This window comes from Lissotriton helveticus, chromosome 3_1 (genome assembly GCF_964261635.1).
Source record: "Lissotriton helveticus chromosome 3_1, aLisHel1.1, whole genome shotgun sequence".
Lineage (NCBI taxonomy): Eukaryota > Metazoa > Chordata > Amphibia > Caudata > Salamandridae > Lissotriton > Lissotriton helveticus.
In genome coordinates, this window is record NC_136061.1 from 1,540,874,119 (window position 1) to 1,540,893,504 (window position 19,386).

A 19,386-nucleotide genomic window follows, 5' to 3' on the forward strand; every position below is an offset into this window, starting at 1 on the left:
TCTTCCATTTCAGTTCATGGTCTCAGACAATGGCCTTCCTAGTACCAACTTAGTTCTGAGTAAAGCCAATAATGTGTTTCTGCTGCCACAGTCATGAACCCAAAAAATACCTTTCTCTGCACCACCAGACTTAGTGGTTCCTTGTTCCCCATCAGTCCTGGGTTTTAGGTCTACAGATCTTCCTAGTCCATGGACTTAAATAATGTCCTTCACTTATTCTAGCTGAGTAAATTAACAACCTAGAACTCATTCTCTTCACCCATGAATTCAACTTACATTCTCTTTTTTTGCCCCAAACAGGGGCCTCTTAATGCACCAATCCATAGATGAAATAATCCTTACTTTAAGTCCAGTTCTTGGTCACCACTAACGACCTTCCTTATTTCATACAGGCCCAAGGATCCATCTAATATCTGGTCATGTGATGCTCGAATCTATGCAGACCCCCCAGGATATAGCGGCATGGATTAGCAAATTTAGCGGCACAAAAATGGAAATTTAGCGGCACAAATATGGAAATTTAGCGGCAATTGTGCGGCATTTCATTTGGCCCTGGACCTTGATAAAGCGGCCTCCAGTGACCCTATCCATCACCCGCCCTTCCTTACACTCTTTCTGCCTCCCAATTCTCCCTCTCTTAGTTGTGTTTTGCCGCTTTTAGCTCCTCTATCTTCCTTCCTGTTTCACTCTTTCCACTGTCCCATTCAGCTTTCTGTTTCTCATGCCCCCTCCTTTCTGTGTCTCATTCACTCATCCTCTCTCTCTCTCTCTCACACACATCTTTCTCTTCTTATCGATATCTCTCTCAGCCCAGTCTCTTCTCCCCCGTCCCTCTCTCTTTCCATCTTTGGATCTCTCTAGTTCTCTCTTGTCGCCCTCTCTCCCTACCTCACCCTCTCTTCTCTCTCTAGCTCTCATACTTTTGTTCTTCCAGACACTGTCTTTCTTCCCCTTCCTCTCTCGCCCTTTCTCGCGCATTCACCCTCCCTCTTTTTCTCCCGCTCACTCCTCTCTACTTTTCTCCACCTTTCACTTTCATTCGCCCAGTTTCTCTCACCCCCTACTACCCTTTACTTCTTTCCCACTTCTGACTTCTTTGCTCACTCCCCCTTCTCTTTCACCCCTTCTTTCTCGTCTCACCTGCCCCATACCCTCAGGTTTCATTCTTGCTCCCCCTCTTTACCTTTGCGCTCCACCTTTCACCTTTATCCTCCCATTTTCTTTCACCCCTACGCTTTCCTTCTAAACCCAGCCACTCTCCCTTTCTTTTACCCCTTTCTTCTCCCCCCACATGTGCCTCCTCCGGTTGTGGAAAAAAAATAACTACACATTAAAAAAAGAAAGTTAAACAACCCATGCCTTTATGAAGAAAACTATTTTTATAACGTTGCCAGGAATCAGTTATATATATCATGAGATAAACAGAGGCTTCGTATTTGTAGGAAGAAGTACAGTGCGTGAACAATGTGGCAGTTGTGGATATTTTCAAATTCCAAGACACAGCCCTCTGCATGATTCTCTGCTGCACGAGAACAAGAAGTAAAGCCTGTTGCTCCCGGCTCATCCCGCAGACACCTCGGCTACATTTGAGATGCATTATGTTATCTTTGCACTTTTGAATTATAGCGGCGGTGATGATTCAGTCAAACTTTTCAAACTTTTCTGCCTAATAATTTTAAACGATTCTCTAAATTCAAGGCCTTAGATTTTCTCCACGACAAATGAGACGGGCTTAAGGGACGCGTGGCATACATTTTTCATGAATCAGCCTTGGCGCGTTTGCATTCCTGGGTAGAAAGAGTGAATATCGAGTGAATATCGCATTTCACACTCGGTGAACTGCCCCACCTACAGATCCGAGCGAAAACAGAAGAAATTTATCAGCAGCTTATTGACAGGCATGTGGCAGTCCTCCCTCTGCTCTCGCTGTAACTGACTGGTGGAGATATGTATCTTCACGGTGTGATTGTGCAGAACCGGACCTGGTGCCTGGGACCTATATTACGTTTGGCTTTTAATCTCGGCCTGCCCGCCCACTGCCCATGATGATGCATCATGCATGCATCCCTCCCATTCCACCCGACTGGATTTGGCACAGCCGAAGACTCACCTGCGCGGGCAGCAGACAGGGCAGCAAGTCTAGCATTTAGAAATAATTAAAGTATGGCTGGCGTGGCGGTCGCCATCGCACGCACGGTGCCTCTCAGTCTTTTCTGGCCTCTGGGTTGCACCATTACGTTTTTTTGATTTCACCAGGTCAGCAAACAATCACCCTTTCTATTCTTTCCCATATCGACCCTCGGCTCCAGGGGAGAGGGCGGGGGCTCGCCCCAGTCACCGGGAGGGTCTCCAGCGGGGAGCCAGACGCGGGAGGGGCACTTCAAAGCCTGTCGCAGTGAGCTGCTAATGCCCCATTAAGCCCGGAATGTTATTATTTCGTGCTTCTGTGTCCTTCCCGCCCGCCCCAATAAACAACGTAAGTCAGACTCCCCCAGGATATAGGCGGCTTTTGTAAAAATGCCGCGATTTCTACAAAAAGTGCCGATTTCGCGGGCACTTTTGTAAAAATCGCGGCATTTTTACTAAAGTGCCGATTTCGCGGCAAATCGCGAAATCGCGAAATCGCGATATCCTGGAGGGTCTGTCTATGGATATAACCTACTGGAGAAGGCTTAAATGAAGACAAACACCAAGTGCATATTCTCAGCACGCCTTTCATTCATACATTTAGGGCTAATTACAGATCTTCACGTTCTCAATTAGAAATCCTTTAGGTACTAGTCCACGAAGCTGCACTGAGGACAACGGCTGTGCCGCAGCTCCGCCCGCCGAGCCACAGACTGGCACCTCTTTTAAACCCACTTAAGTTTCCAATAGCGAGACATAGCACCCAGTCAGGCTGCAGATGGTTTGCCACTGGGCAGCTAGCTGTGAGCAGCAAATAGCAGGACCATTGGCGTCCTTCAAAAGCTGACCGGGAGGAGGAGGGGGGGGGGGGTGTCCGGAGGTCACGGCACAAATCACCTAAATGCAGAACCATGTCAAACCTGCAAAAAAACGTGATAACCTTAGTTACTACCCTTGTACTCCCTACACCACAAATCCAACCAACGACCTCCTTTGTGTCCACCCACTACATAGATCCAAACAATGTCCTTTTCTAAGCGGTCTCAGTCAATTGGTCTGGGACAAGGAACCTGCCCTGCAATATATAACACATAAAAAACAGTGGGTGAAATTAAGTGACACTGGCTAATTTTGTGTTACGCTTGTTAGGCCAAATTCCTTAAATTACACAATTAAATTACATCCTGTTCGTGCTAAAAGTTTAACGTTAGCGCATAGGAATAATACAGACGGCCAAAACGCGAGCGTCTTGCCCGCACCACTTATGGTTTTCTTGGGTTTTTTTTTTTACCGCAAATTGCGTTCTCATGTCAAAAGTTGACTAAGTTCGCTTTTGGAGCTAAAATATTGCGTTAAATGTGAGGTTTGCATTATGCAGCACAACCTTAAATAATTTTCGCAAGATTTAACGTAATCATACAAAATAAAGTTTAGCAAATTTCACACACCCCTACGAATAACAGCCCTTAGAATTTTATGGACAAAAACCAATGACACTCGTCCCCCGTCCAAAGCTAATGAGCTAGCGCCCAATCTAGGTGAAGGGAGTAACATACTTGTCCTCCAGCACTCACACCTACTCGCTCGCAATCCATAGATGAGGAAAAAAAAAACAAGACCCCAGCAGAGTACACATCAGTGCACGGAAGTACACATCCACACCATCAAATTACAACTGGACTTCTCATAGTTGTTATTTTAAAGTGCTATACGCAAAAATGATTACCCAACTCATACCCAACTCATACATGCCAACATTTTAGGACAAGGGCGTGGGAAATTTAAAATAAAAAATCTGGAGAATTAAAATTCCCCTTTGACTTCTATTGTAGAAAATGCAATTTCAGGCGGGAAACAGCTAAAATAAAGCCGTTTTTGGCCTGAAAATTCGGTTGTCTTCCGCCGGAATCGGGTTTATTGGCATGTGCCAACTTATGAATAGTCGTATAATCGATCTATATAGGATGCCCCCTGAGGTCGCACAGTAATCGGGCGGTCACACACATGAATGTCTGCAAAGAGTTAATAGGTGGCAAGGTAACCAGCTCTACACTCCCTTGTTTAACCTTTCTTCTCTAGCTCTTACCGCCCACCAGCTGTGGTCCACGAGTAGTCACGGTCTTAACGAGTCTCTGAGCTGCCTGAGCCATGACTACGGGAGAGGTGACCGTGAAGGAGCAGGCGAGACGAGAGGACAGAACGTCTATAGGTCAAAGAGAGGGGCGGAGATGGCGTAGAGCGTCAGCGGAACCAGAGAGAGGAGAACGCGAGAAAAAAGCGTCACGCACCAGCGAAAGGGAAATTAGAAGACAGAGCGTCCGCAGTACCAACGAGAGTGAGATTAGAAGAAAGGGCGCCGCGCTGGAGAGAGGTTGAGACTGAGGGCTTCAGAGTTTTGACGGATCTATGGGGCAGTTCTATCACGTTCAATACCAAGAAAGAGGGTGTCCAATAAAGCCTCCTGCCTTCAGAGTAGGACGTTTTATCGTTCCTTGGACTACTAATTTGCTATTTAAACGTTATAGAGTATTTGAGGAAAGAACAATGTTACCCAGAATAATCTGAGGCTTAAATATTATTTTTACTCTGGTCCTAGCAGATTCTACAGCAGGAGCGGAGGCGAGGATTATGCATTTCTTTCCTCACATTTATTAAACAGCAAGTTCAAAGATAAAGAAAAAATGTCATTGAACTACAACTCCCATGAATCTCAGGAGTAACCATGGCCACCAACAGTCCAATCATCACACATAGCGCTAGTCCATATACAGCTGCCGTTGCCGTAGTTCCTTTCTTCACTGCTGGCCCGTCAGTTAAGTCCCTTTTTTTGGAAAAACGTGAAATTCTATGTCAGGAAGCAGAGGCGAGGATTATGCTAGTCCTTTCTCCATTTTATTGGACAGCAAGTTAAAAGTATAAAGAAAACAAGCATTTACAATGCAATGGTTTCGCTTTTGGAAAAGTTAGAGCTATTGGCATTGTAAATGACAAAATTTGTATTTATGTGTTGGTTTTGAAAACAGATAAATAAATGGCATTGTCATTTACATTGCCATTAGCTTAAAGAAATGAAAAGAAATGGGCAACAAGAAAAAAACATGGCAGTAGGTCTGTCCTGCTTAATTTGTTACACAGCTTGCATTTTAAAATATCTTATGGTGTTCAGGCACCTGCTGCAGAGATCTTTGTGTGCCTAGTCAGACCCCCCAGGATATAGCGGCATGGATTAGCAAATTTAGCGGCACAAAAATGGAAATTTAGCGGCACAAATATGGAAATTTAGCGGCAATTGTGCGGCATTTCATTTGGCCCTGGACCTTGATAAAGCGGCCTCCAGTGACCCTATCCATCACCCGCCCTTCCTTACACTCTTTCTGCCTCCCAATTCTCCCTCTCTTAGTTGTGTTTTGCCGCTTTTAGCTCCTCTATCTTCCTTCCTGTTTCACTCTTTCCACTGTCCCATTCAGCTTTCTGTTTCTCATGCCCCCTCCTTTCTGTGTCTCATTCACTCATCCTCTCTCTCTCTCTCTCACACACATCTTTCTCTTCTTATCGATATCTCTCTCAGCCCAGTCTCTTCTCCCCCGTCCCTCTCTCTTTCCATCTTTGGATCTCTCTAGTTCTCTCTTGTCGCCCTCTCTCCCTACCTCACCCTCTCTTCTCTCTCTAGCTCTCATACTTTTGTTCTTCCAGACACTGTCTTTCTTCCCCTTCCTCTCTCGCCCTTTCTCGCGCATTCACCCTCCCTCTTTTTCTCCCGCTCACTCCTCTCTACTTTTCTCCACCTTTCACTTTCATTCGCCCAGTTTCTCTCACCCCCTACTACCCTTTACTTCTTTCCCACTTCTGACTTCTTTGCTCACTCCCCCTTCTCTTTCACCCCTTCTTTCTCGTCTCACCTGCCCCATACCCTCAGGTTTCATTCTTGCTCCCCCTCTTTACCTTTGCGCTCCACCTTTCACCTTTATCCTCCCATTTTCTTTCACCCCTACGCTTTCCTTCTAAACCCAGCCACTCTCCCTTTCTTTTACCCCTTTCTTCTCCCCCCACATGTGCCTCCTCCGGTTGTGGAAAAAAAATAACTACACATTAAAAAAAGAAAGTTAAACAACCCATGCCTTTATGAAGAAAACTATTTTTATAACGTTGCCAGGAATCAGTTATATATATCATGAGATAAACAGAGGCTTCGTATTTGTAGGAAGAAGTACAGTGCGTGAACAATGTGGCAGTTGTGGATATTTTCAAATTCCAAGACACAGCCCTCTGCATGATTCTCTGCTGCACGAGAACAAGAAGTAAAGCCTGTTGCTCCCGGCTCATCCCGCAGACACCTCGGCTACATTTGAGATGCATTATGTTATCTTTGCACTTTTGAATTATAGCGGCGGTGATGATTCAGTCAAACTTTTCAAACTTTTCTGCCTAATAATTTTAAACGATTCTCTAAATTCAAGGCCTTAGATTTTCTCCACGACAAATGAGACGGGCTTAAGGGACGCGTGGCATACATTTTTCATGAATCAGCCTTGGCGCGTTTGCATTCCTGGGTAGAAAGAGTGAATATCGAGTGAATATCGCATTTCACACTCGGTGAACTGCCCCACCTACAGATCCGAGCGAAAACAGAAGAAATTTATCAGCAGCTTATTGACAGGCATGTGGCAGTCCTCCCTCTGCTCTCGCTGTAACTGACTGGTGGAGATATGTATCTTCACGGTGTGATTGTGCAGAACCGGACCTGGTGCCTGGGACCTATATTACGTTTGGCTTTTAATCTCGGCCTGCCCGCCCACTGCCCATGATGATGCATCATGCATGCATCCCTCCCATTCCACCCGACTGGATTTGGCACAGCCGAAGACTCACCTGCGCGGGCAGCAGACAGGGCAGCAAGTCTAGCATTTAGAAATAATTAAAGTATGGCTGGCGTGGCGGTCGCCATCGCACGCACGGTGCCTCTCAGTCTTTTCTGGCCTCTGGGTTGCACCATTACGTTTTTTTGATTTCACCAGGTCAGCAAACAATCACCCTTTCTATTCTTTCCCATATCGACCCTCGGCTCCAGGGGAGAGGGCGGGGGCTCGCCCCAGTCACCGGGAGGGTCTCCAGCGGGGAGCCAGACGCGGGAGGGGCACTTCAAAGCCTGTCGCAGTGAGCTGCTAATGCCCCATTAAGCCCGGAATGTTATTATTTCGTGCTTCTGTGTCCTTCCCGCCCGCCCCAATAAACAACGTAAGTCAGACTCCCCCAGGATATAGGCGGCTTTTGTAAAAATGCCGCGATTTCTACAAAAAGTGCCGATTTCGCGGGCACTTTTGTAAAAATCGCGGCATTTTTACTAAAGTGCCGATTTCGCGGCAAATCGCGAAATCGCGAAATCGCGATATCCTGGAGGGTCTGTCTATGGATATAACCTACTGGAGAAGGCTTAAATGAAGACAAACACCAAGTGCATATTCTCAGCACGCCTTTCATTCATACATTTAGGGCTAATTACAGATCTTCACGTTCTCAATTAGAAATCCTTTAGGTACTAGTCCACGAAGCTGCACTGAGGACAACGGCTGTGCCGCAGCTCCGCCCGCCGAGCCACAGACTGGCACCTCTTTTAAACCCACTTAAGTTTCCAATAGCGAGACATAGCACCCAGTCAGGCTGCAGATGGTTTGCCACTGGGCAGCTAGCTGTGAGCAGCAAATAGCAGGACCATTGGCGTCCTTCAAAAGCTGACCGGGAGGAGGAGGGGGGGGGGGGTGTCCGGAGGTCACGGCACAAATCACCTAAATGCAGAACCATGTCAAACCTGCAAAAAAACGTGATAACCTTAGTTACTACCCTTGTACTCCCTACACCACAAATCCAACCAACGACCTCCTTTGTGTCCACCCACTACATAGATCCAAACAATGTCCTTTTCTAAGCGGTCTCAGTCAATTGGTCTGGGACAAGGAACCTGCCCTGCAATATATAACACATAAAAAACAGTGGGTGAAATTAAGTGACACTGGCTAATTTTGTGTTACGCTTGTTAGGCCAAATTCCTTAAATTACACAATTAAATTACATCCTGTTCGTGCTAAAAGTTTAACGTTAGCGCATAGGAATAATACAGACGGCCAAAACGCGAGCGTCTTGCCCGCACCACTTATGGTTTTCTTGGGTTTTTTTTTTTACCGCAAATTGCGTTCTCATGTCAAAAGTTGACTAAGTTCGCTTTTGGAGCTAAAATATTGCGTTAAATGTGAGGTTTGCATTATGCAGCACAACCTTAAATAATTTTCGCAAGATTTAACGTAATCATACAAAATAAAGTTTAGCAAATTTCACACACCCCTACGAATAACAGCCCTTAGAATTTTATGGACAAAAACCAATGACACTCGTCCCCCGTCCAAAGCTAATGAGCTAGCGCCCAATCTAGGTGAAGGGAGTAACATACTTGTCCTCCAGCACTCACACCTACTCGCTCGCAATCCATAGATGAGGAAAAAAAAAACAAGACCCCAGCAGAGTACACATCAGTGCACGGAAGTACACATCCACACCATCAAATTACAACTGGACTTCTCATAGTTGTTATTTTAAAGTGCTATACGCAAAAATGATTACCCAACTCATACCCAACTCATACATGCCAACATTTTAGGACAAGGGCGTGGGAAATTTAAAATAAAAAATCTGGAGAATTAAAATTCCCCTTTGACTTCTATTGTAGAAAATGCAATTTCAGGCGGGAAACAGCTAAAATAAAGCCGTTTTTGGCCTGAAAATTCGGTTGTCTTCCGCCGGAATCGGGTTTATTGGCATGTGCCAACTTATGAATAGTCGTATAATCGATCTATATAGGATGCCCCCTGAGGTCGCACAGTAATCGGGCGGTCACACACATGAATGTCTGCAAAGAGTTAATAGGTGGCAAGGTAACCAGCTCTACACTCCCTTGTTTAACCTTTCTTCTCTAGCTCTTACCGCCCACCAGCTGTGGTCCACGAGTAGTCACGGTCTTAACGAGTCTCTGAGCTGCCTGAGCCATGACTACGGGAGAGGTGACCGTGAAGGAGCAGGCGAGACGAGAGGACAGAACGTCTATAGGTCAAAGAGAGGGGCGGAGATGGCGTAGAGCGTCAGCGGAACCAGAGAGAGGAGAACGCGAGAAAAAAGCGTCACGCACCAGCGAAAGGGAAATTAGAAGACAGAGCGTCCGCAGTACCAACGAGAGTGAGATTAGAAGAAAGGGCGCCGCGCTGGAGAGAGGTTGAGACTGAGGGCTTCAGAGTTTTGACGGATCTATGGGGCAGTTCTATCACGTTCAATACCAAGAAAGAGGGTGTCCAATAAAGCCTCCTGCCTTCAGAGTAGGACGTTTTATCGTTCCTTGGACTACTAATTTGCTATTTAAACGTTATAGAGTATTTGAGGAAAGAACAATGTTACCCAGAATAATCTGAGGCTTAAATATTATTTTTACTCTGGTCCTAGCAGATTCTACAGCAGGAGCGGAGGCGAGGATTATGCATTTCTTTCCTCACATTTATTAAACAGCAAGTTCAAAGATAAAGAAAAAATGTCATTGAACTACAACTCCCATGAATCTCAGGAGTAACCATGGCCACCAACAGTCCAATCATCACACATAGCGCTAGTCCATATACAGCTGCCGTTGCCGTAGTTCCTTTCTTCACTGCTGGCCCGTCAGTTAAGTCCCTTTTTTTGGAAAAACGTGAAATTCTATGTCAGGAAGCAGAGGCGAGGATTATGCTAGTCCTTTCTCCATTTTATTGGACAGCAAGTTAAAAGTATAAAGAAAACAAGCATTTACAATGCAATGGTTTCGCTTTTGGAAAAGTTAGAGCTATTGGCATTGTAAATGACAAAATTTGTATTTATGTGTTGGTTTTGAAAACAGATAAATAAATGGCATTGTCATTTACATTGCCATTAGCTTAAAGAAATGAAAAGAAATGGGCAACAAGAAAAAAACATGGCAGTAGGTCTGTCCTGCTTAATTTGTTACACAGCTTGCATTTTAAAATATCTTATGGTGTTCAGGCACCTGCTGCAGAGATCTTTGTGTGCCTAGTCAGACCCCCCAGGATATAGCGGCATGGATTAGCAAATTTAGCGGCACAAAAATGGAAATTTAGCGGCACAAATATGGAAATTTAGCGGCAATTGTGCGGCATTTCATTTGGCCCTGGACCTTGATAAAGCGGCCTCCAGTGACCCTATCCATCACCCGCCCTTCCTTACACTCTTTCTGCCTCCCAATTCTCCCTCTCTTAGTTGTGTTTTGCCGCTTTTAGCTCCTCTATCTTCCTTCCTGTTTCACTCTTTCCACTGTCCCATTCAGCTTTCTGTTTCTCATGCCCCCTCCTTTCTGTGTCTCATTCACTCATCCTCTCTCTCTCTCTCTCACACACATCTTTCTCTTCTTATCGATATCTCTCTCAGCCCAGTCTCTTCTCCCCCGTCCCTCTCTCTTTCCATCTTTGGATCTCTCTAGTTCTCTCTTGTCGCCCTCTCTCCCTACCTCACCCTCTCTTCTCTCTCTAGCTCTCATACTTTTGTTCTTCCAGACACTGTCTTTCTTCCCCTTCCTCTCTCGCCCTTTCTCGCGCATTCACCCTCCCTCTTTTTCTCCCGCTCACTCCTCTCTACTTTTCTCCACCTTTCACTTTCATTCGCCCAGTTTCTCTCACCCCCTACTACCCTTTACTTCTTTCCCACTTCTGACTTCTTTGCTCACTCCCCCTTCTCTTTCACCCCTTCTTTCTCGTCTCACCTGCCCCATACCCTCAGGTTTCATTCTTGCTCCCCCTCTTTACCTTTGCGCTCCACCTTTCACCTTTATCCTCCCATTTTCTTTCACCCCTACGCTTTCCTTCTAAACCCAGCCACTCTCCCTTTCTTTTACCCCTTTCTTCTCCCCCCACATGTGCCTCCTCCGGTTGTGGAAAAAAAATAACTACACATTAAAAAAAGAAAGTTAAACAACCCATGCCTTTATGAAGAAAACTATTTTTATAACGTTGCCAGGAATCAGTTATATATATCATGAGATAAACAGAGGCTTCGTATTTGTAGGAAGAAGTACAGTGCGTGAACAATGTGGCAGTTGTGGATATTTTCAAATTCCAAGACACAGCCCTCTGCATGATTCTCTGCTGCACGAGAACAAGAAGTAAAGCCTGTTGCTCCCGGCTCATCCCGCAGACACCTCGGCTACATTTGAGATGCATTATGTTATCTTTGCACTTTTGAATTATAGCGGCGGTGATGATTCAGTCAAACTTTTCAAACTTTTCTGCCTAATAATTTTAAACGATTCTCTAAATTCAAGGCCTTAGATTTTCTCCACGACAAATGAGACGGGCTTAAGGGACGCGTGGCATACATTTTTCATGAATCAGCCTTGGCGCGTTTGCATTCCTGGGTAGAAAGAGTGAATATCGAGTGAATATCGCATTTCACACTCGGTGAACTGCCCCACCTACAGATCCGAGCGAAAACAGAAGAAATTTATCAGCAGCTTATTGACAGGCATGTGGCAGTCCTCCCTCTGCTCTCGCTGTAACTGACTGGTGGAGATATGTATCTTCACGGTGTGATTGTGCAGAACCGGACCTGGTGCCTGGGACCTATATTACGTTTGGCTTTTAATCTCGGCCTGCCCGCCCACTGCCCATGATGATGCATCATGCATGCATCCCTCCCATTCCACCCGACTGGATTTGGCACAGCCGAAGACTCACCTGCGCGGGCAGCAGACAGGGCAGCAAGTCTAGCATTTAGAAATAATTAAAGTATGGCTGGCGTGGCGGTCGCCATCGCACGCACGGTGCCTCTCAGTCTTTTCTGGCCTCTGGGTTGCACCATTACGTTTTTTTGATTTCACCAGGTCAGCAAACAATCACCCTTTCTATTCTTTCCCATATCGACCCTCGGCTCCAGGGGAGAGGGCGGGGGCTCGCCCCAGTCACCGGGAGGGTCTCCAGCGGGGAGCCAGACGCGGGAGGGGCACTTCAAAGCCTGTCGCAGTGAGCTGCTAATGCCCCATTAAGCCCGGAATGTTATTATTTCGTGCTTCTGTGTCCTTCCCGCCCGCCCCAATAAACAACGTAAGTCAGACTCCCCCAGGATATAGGCGGCTTTTGTAAAAATGCCGCGATTTCTACAAAAAGTGCCGATTTCGCGGGCACTTTTGTAAAAATCGCGGCATTTTTACTAAAGTGCCGATTTCGCGGCAAATCGCGAAATCGCGAAATCGCGATATCCTGGAGGGTCTGTCTATGGATATAACCTACTGGAGAAGGCTTAAATGAAGACAAACACCAAGTGCATATTCTCAGCACGCCTTTCATTCATACATTTAGGGCTAATTACAGATCTTCACGTTCTCAATTAGAAATCCTTTAGGTACTAGTCCACGAAGCTGCACTGAGGACAACGGCTGTGCCGCAGCTCCGCCCGCCGAGCCACAGACTGGCACCTCTTTTAAACCCACTTAAGTTTCCAATAGCGAGACATAGCACCCAGTCAGGCTGCAGATGGTTTGCCACTGGGCAGCTAGCTGTGAGCAGCAAATAGCAGGACCATTGGCGTCCTTCAAAAGCTGACCGGGAGGAGGAGGGGGGGGGGGGTGTCCGGAGGTCACGGCACAAATCACCTAAATGCAGAACCATGTCAAACCTGCAAAAAAACGTGATAACCTTAGTTACTACCCTTGTACTCCCTACACCACAAATCCAACCAACGACCTCCTTTGTGTCCACCCACTACATAGATCCAAACAATGTCCTTTTCTAAGCGGTCTCAGTCAATTGGTCTGGGACAAGGAACCTGCCCTGCAATATATAACACATAAAAAACAGTGGGTGAAATTAAGTGACACTGGCTAATTTTGTGTTACGCTTGTTAGGCCAAATTCCTTAAATTACACAATTAAATTACATCCTGTTCGTGCTAAAAGTTTAACGTTAGCGCATAGGAATAATACAGACGGCCAAAACGCGAGCGTCTTGCCCGCACCACTTATGGTTTTCTTGGGTTTTTTTTTTTACCGCAAATTGCGTTCTCATGTCAAAAGTTGACTAAGTTCGCTTTTGGAGCTAAAATATTGCGTTAAATGTGAGGTTTGCATTATGCAGCACAACCTTAAATAATTTTCGCAAGATTTAACGTAATCATACAAAATAAAGTTTAGCAAATTTCACACACCCCTACGAATAACAGCCCTTAGAATTTTATGGACAAAAACCAATGACACTCGTCCCCCGTCCAAAGCTAATGAGCTAGCGCCCAATCTAGGTGAAGGGAGTAACATACTTGTCCTCCAGCACTCACACCTACTCGCTCGCAATCCATAGATGAGGAAAAAAAAAACAAGACCCCAGCAGAGTACACATCAGTGCACGGAAGTACACATCCACACCATCAAATTACAACTGGACTTCTCATAGTTGTTATTTTAAAGTGCTATACGCAAAAATGATTACCCAACTCATACCCAACTCATACATGCCAACATTTTAGGACAAGGGCGTGGGAAATTTAAAATAAAAAATCTGGAGAATTAAAATTCCCCTTTGACTTCTATTGTAGAAAATGCAATTTCAGGCGGGAAACAGCTAAAATAAAGCCGTTTTTGGCCTGAAAATTCGGTTGTCTTCCGCCGGAATCGGGTTTATTGGCATGTGCCAACTTATGAATAGTCGTATAATCGATCTATATAGGATGCCCCCTGAGGTCGCACAGTAATCGGGCGGTCACACACATGAATGTCTGCAAAGAGTTAATAGGTGGCAAGGTAACCAGCTCTACACTCCCTTGTTTAACCTTTCTTCTCTAGCTCTTACCGCCCACCAGCTGTGGTCCACGAGTAGTCACGGTCTTAACGAGTCTCTGAGCTGCCTGAGCCATGACTACGGGAGAGGTGACCGTGAAGGAGCAGGCGAGACGAGAGGACAGAACGTCTATAGGTCAAAGAGAGGGGCGGAGATGGCGTAGAGCGTCAGCGGAACCAGAGAGAGGAGAACGCGAGAAAAAAGCGTCACGCACCAGCGAAAGGGAAATTAGAAGACAGAGCGTCCGCAGTACCAACGAGAGTGAGATTAGAAGAAAGGGCGCCGCGCTGGAGAGAGGTTGAGACTGAGGGCTTCAGAGTTTTGACGGATCTATGGGGCAGTTCTATCACGTTCAATACCAAGAAAGAGGGTGTCCAATAAAGCCTCCTGCCTTCAGAGTAGGACGTTTTATCGTTCCTTGGACTACTAATTTGCTATTTAAACGTTATAGAGTATTTGAGGAAAGAACAATGTTACCCAGAATAATCTGAGGCTTAAATATTATTTTTACTCTGGTCCTAGCAGATTCTACAGCAGGAGCGGAGGCGAGGATTATGCATTTCTTTCCTCACATTTATTAAACAGCAAGTTCAAAGATAAAGAAAAAATGTCATTGAACTACAACTCCCATGAATCTCAGGAGTAACCATGGCCACCAACAGTCCAATCATCACACATAGCGCTAGTCCATATACAGCTGCCGTTGCCGTAGTTCCTTTCTTCACTGCTGGCCCGTCAGTTAAGTCCCTTTTTTTGGAAAAACGTGAAATTCTATGTCAGGAAGCAGAGGCGAGGATTATGCTAGTCCTTTCTCCATTTTATTGGACAGCAAGTTAAAAGTATAAAGAAAACAAGCATTTACAATGCAATGGTTTCGCTTTTGGAAAAGTTAGAGCTATTGGCATTGTAAATGACAAAATTTGTATTTATGTGTTGGTTTTGAAAACAGATAAATAAATGGCATTGTCATTTACATTGCCATTAGCTTAAAGAAATGAAAAGAAATGGGCAACAAGAAAAAAACATGGCAGTAGGTCTGTCCTGCTTAATTTGTTACACAGCTTGCATTTTAAAATATCTTATGGTGTTCAGGCACCTGCTGCAGAGATCTTTGTGTGCCTAGTCAGACCCCCCAGGATATAGCGGCATGGATTAGCAAATTTAGCGGCACAAAAATGGAAATTTAGCGGCACAAATATGGAAATTTAGCGGCAATTGTGCGGCATTTCATTTGGCCCTGGACCTTGATAAAGCGGCCTCCAGTGACCCTATCCATCACCCGCCCTTCCTTACACTCTTTCTGCCTCCCAATTCTCCCTCTCTTAGTTGTGTTTTGCCGCTTTTAGCTCCTCTATCTTCCTTCCTGTTTCACTCTTTCCACTGTCCCATTCAGCTTTCTGTTTCTCATGCCCCCTCCTTTCTGTGTCTCATTCACTCATCCTCTCTCTCTCTCTCTCACACACATCTTTCTCTTCTTATCGATATCTCTCTCAGCCCAGTCTCTTCTCCCCCGTCCCTCTCTCTTTCCATCTTTGGATCTCTCTAGTTCTCTCTTGTCGCCCTCTCTCCCTACCTCACCCTCTCTTCTCTCTCTAGCTCTCATACTTTTGTTCTTCCAGACACTGTCTTTCTTCCCCTTCCTCTCTCGCCCTTTCTCGCGCATTCACCCTCCCTCTTTTTCTCCCGCTCACTCCTCTCTACTTTTCTCCACCTTTCACTTTCATTCGCCCAGTTTCTCTCACCCCCTACTACCCTTTACTTCTTTCCCACTTCTGACTTCTTTGCTCACTCCCCCTTCTCTTTCACCCCTTCTTTCTCGTCTCACCTGCCCCATACCCTCAGGTTTCATTCTTGCTCCCCCTCTTTACCTTTGCGCTCCACCTTTCACCTTTATCCTCCCATTTTCTTTCACCCCTACGCTTTCCTTCTAAACCCAGCCACTCTCCCTTTCTTTTACCCCTTTCTTCTCCCCCCACATGTGCCTCCTCCGGTTGTGGAAAAAAAATAACTACACATTAAAAAAAGAAAGTTAAACAACCCATGCCTTTATGAAGAAAACTATTTTTATAACGTTGCCAGGAATCAGTTATATATATCATGAGATAAACAGAGGCTTCGTATTTGTAGGAAGAAGTACAGTGCGTGAACAATGTGGCAGTTGTGGATATTTTCAAATTCCAAGACACAGCCCTCTGCATGATTCTCTGCTGCACGAGAACAAGAAGTAAAGCCTGTTGCTCCCGGCTCATCCCGCAGACACCTCGGCTACATTTGAGATGCATTATGTTATCTTTGCACTTTTGAATTATAGCGGCGGTGATGATTCAGTCAAACTTTTCAAACTTTTCTGCCTAATAATTTTAAACGATTCTCTAAATTCAAGGCCTTAGATTTTCTCCACGACAAATGAGACGGGCTTAAGGGACGCGTGGCATACATTTTTCATGAATCAGCCTTGGCGCGTTTGCATTCCTGGGTAGAAAGAGTGAATATCGAGTGAATATCGCATTTCACACTCGGTGAACTGCCCCACCTACAGATCCGAGCGAAAACAGAAGAAATTTATCAGCAGCTTATTGACAGGCATGTGGCAGTCCTCCCTCTGCTCTCGCTGTAACTGACTGGTGGAGATATGTATCTTCACGGTGTGATTGTGCAGAACCGGACCTGGTGCCTGGGACCTATATTACGTTTGGCTTTTAATCTCGGCCTGCCCGCCCACTGCCCATGATGATGCATCATGCATGCATCCCTCCCATTCCACCCGACTGGATTTGGCACAGCCGAAGACTCACCTGCGCGGGCAGCAGACAGGGCAGCAAGTCTAGCATTTAGAAATAATTAAAGTATGGCTGGCGTGGCGGTCGCCATCGCACGCACGGTGCCTCTCAGTCTTTTCTGGCCTCTGGGTTGCACCATTACGTTTTTTTGATTTCACCAGGTCAGCAAACAATCACCCTTTCTATTCTTTCCCATATCGACCCTCGGCTCCAGGGGAGAGGGCGGGGGCTCGCCCCAGTCACCGGGAGGGTCTCCAGCGGGGAGCCAGACGCGGGAGGGGCACTTCAAAGCCTGTCGCAGTGAGCTGCTAATGCCCCATTAAGCCCGGAATGTTATTATTTCGTGCTTCTGTGTCCTTCCCGCCCGCCCCAATAAACAACGTAAGTCAGACTCCCCCAGGATATAGGCGGCTTTTGTAAAAATGCCGCGATTTCTACAAAAAGTGCCGATTTCGCGGGCACTTTTGTAAAAATCGCGGCATTTTTACTAAAGTGCCGATTTCGCGGCAAATCGCGAAATCGCGAAATCGCGATATCCTGGAGGGTCTGTCTATGGATATAACCTACTGGAGAAGGCTTAAATGAAGACAAACACCAAGTGCATATTCTCAGCACGCCTTTCATTCATACATTTAGGGCTAATTACAGATCTTCACGTTCTCAATTAGAAATCCTTTAGGTACTAGTCCACGAAGCTGCACTGAGGACAACGGCTGTGCCGCAGCTCCGCCCGCCGAGCCACAGACTGGCACCTCTTTTAAACCCACTTAAGTTTCCAATAGCGAGACATAGCACCCAGTCAGGCTGCAGATGGTTTGCCACTGGGCAGCTAGCTGTGAGCAGCAAATAGCAGGACCATTGGCGTCCTTCAAAAGCTGACCGGGAGGAGGAGGGGGGGGGGGGTGTCCGGAGGTCACGGCACAAATCACCTAAATGCAGAACCATGTCAAACCTGCAAAAAAACGTGATAACCTTAGTTACTACCCTTGTACTCCCTACACCACAAATCCAACCAACGACCTCCTTTGTGTCCACCCACTACATAGATCCAAACAATGTCCTTTTCTAAGCGGTCTCAGTCAATTGGTCTGGGACAAGGAACCTGCCCTGCAATATATAACACATAAAAAACAGTGGGTGAAATTAAGTGACACTGGCTAATTTTGTGTTACGCTTGTTAGGCCAAATTCCTTAAATTACACAATTAAATTACATCCTGTTCGTGCTAAAAGTTTAACGTTAGCGCATAGGAATAATACAGACGGCCAAAACGCGAGCGTCTTGCCCGCACCACTTATGGTTTTCTTGGGTTTTTTTTTTTACCGCAAATTGCGTTCTCATGTCAAAAGTTGACTAAGTTCGCTTTTGGAGCTAAAATATTGCGTTAAATGTGAGGTTTGCATTATGCAGCACAACCTTAAATAATTTTCGCAAGATTTAACGTAATCATACAAAATAAAGTTTAGCAAATTTCACACACCCCTACGAATAACAGCCCTTAGAATTTTATGGACAAAAACCAATGACACTCGTCCCCCGTCCAAAGCTAATGAGCTAGCGCCCAATCTAGGTGAAGGGAGTAACATACTTGTCCTCCAGCACTCACACCTACTCGCTCGCAATCCATAGATGAGGAAAAAAAAAACAAGACCCCAGCAGAGTACACATCAGTGCACGGAAGTACACATCCACACCATCAAATTACAACTGGACTTCTCATAGTTGTTATTTTAAAGTGCTATACGCAAAAATGATTACCCAACTCATACCCAACTCATACATGCCAACATTTTAGGACAAGGGCGTGGGAAATTTAAAATAAAAAATCTGGAGAATTAAAATTCCCCTTTGACTTCTATTGTAGAAAATGCAATTTCAGGCGGGAAACAGCTAAAATAAAGCCGTTTTTGGCCTGAAAATTCGGTTGTCTTCCGCCGGAATCGGGTTTATTGGCATGTGCCAACTTATGAATAGTCGTATAATCGATCTATATAGGATGCCCCCTGAGGTCGCACAGTAATCGGGCGGTCACACACATGAATGTCTTGTAGTAAGGTAGTGGATCAAATGAGGATGGAGATCCAGACAGAAAGGTTGATAAGGTGGTTTATTTCAGGCAGAGTAAATCAACCCACGACCAGTAAAGTAGAATACCAGGTTTGCAATGGTCAAAGCATACAGTATAACATTCTAAGAACATGGAATAGGAACTCTAAAGAAGGCATTCCTTAAAGAGCTAGTATACTAATAATAAAGTACATACTACACATCCTTCCCCTAATAAATATAAAGATAAAAAGTAGATAAAAAAACAAAGTAAAGTAAGCAAATGCAAACAAAGAAAAACAAGATTAATCCAACACATAATCATGGAATCTTACAGGAACAGATCTAATTCTCCGACTGTGATCCCTACCATCCCCCGCACCAATGGAATTGGAAACAGGCTGTAAAGTGGGAGGAGGCATGAGAACGTTGGAATCACCATGTGCTAACAGGGAAGTGTCAAGGACAAGGCTATTGCCGGGAACAGAAGGAACATTTGGAGAGGTAGATGATTCACCAACACCAAACCAGTCAGAATAGCGATCATCCGATAAATCTGAGGTCTGTTTGTTGGAAGAAATTATCTT

At 45.4% G+C, this 19,386-nt stretch overlaps 1 protein-coding gene across 2 annotated transcripts in view; it reads right to left on the reverse strand.

The window, feature by feature from the left end:
- Positions 1-9,178, reverse strand: part of ATP5MG (ATP synthase membrane subunit g) — a 33,712-nt gene extending 24,534 nt beyond the window's left edge. The window contains exon 1 of one of the 2 annotated variants that reach the window (XM_078682244.1): positions 9,100-9,178. In XM_078682244.1, coding sequence (XP_078538370.1) covers positions 9,100-9,163 — 64 coding nt within the window. In that variant the 5' untranslated portion in view covers positions 9,164-9,178. Of the gene's footprint in view, positions 1-4,213; positions 4,373-9,099 lie in introns of those variants that run through there. The other variant, XM_078682243.1, reaches the window with a different exon arrangement.
- Positions 9,179-19,386: the final 10,208 nt, after the last annotated feature.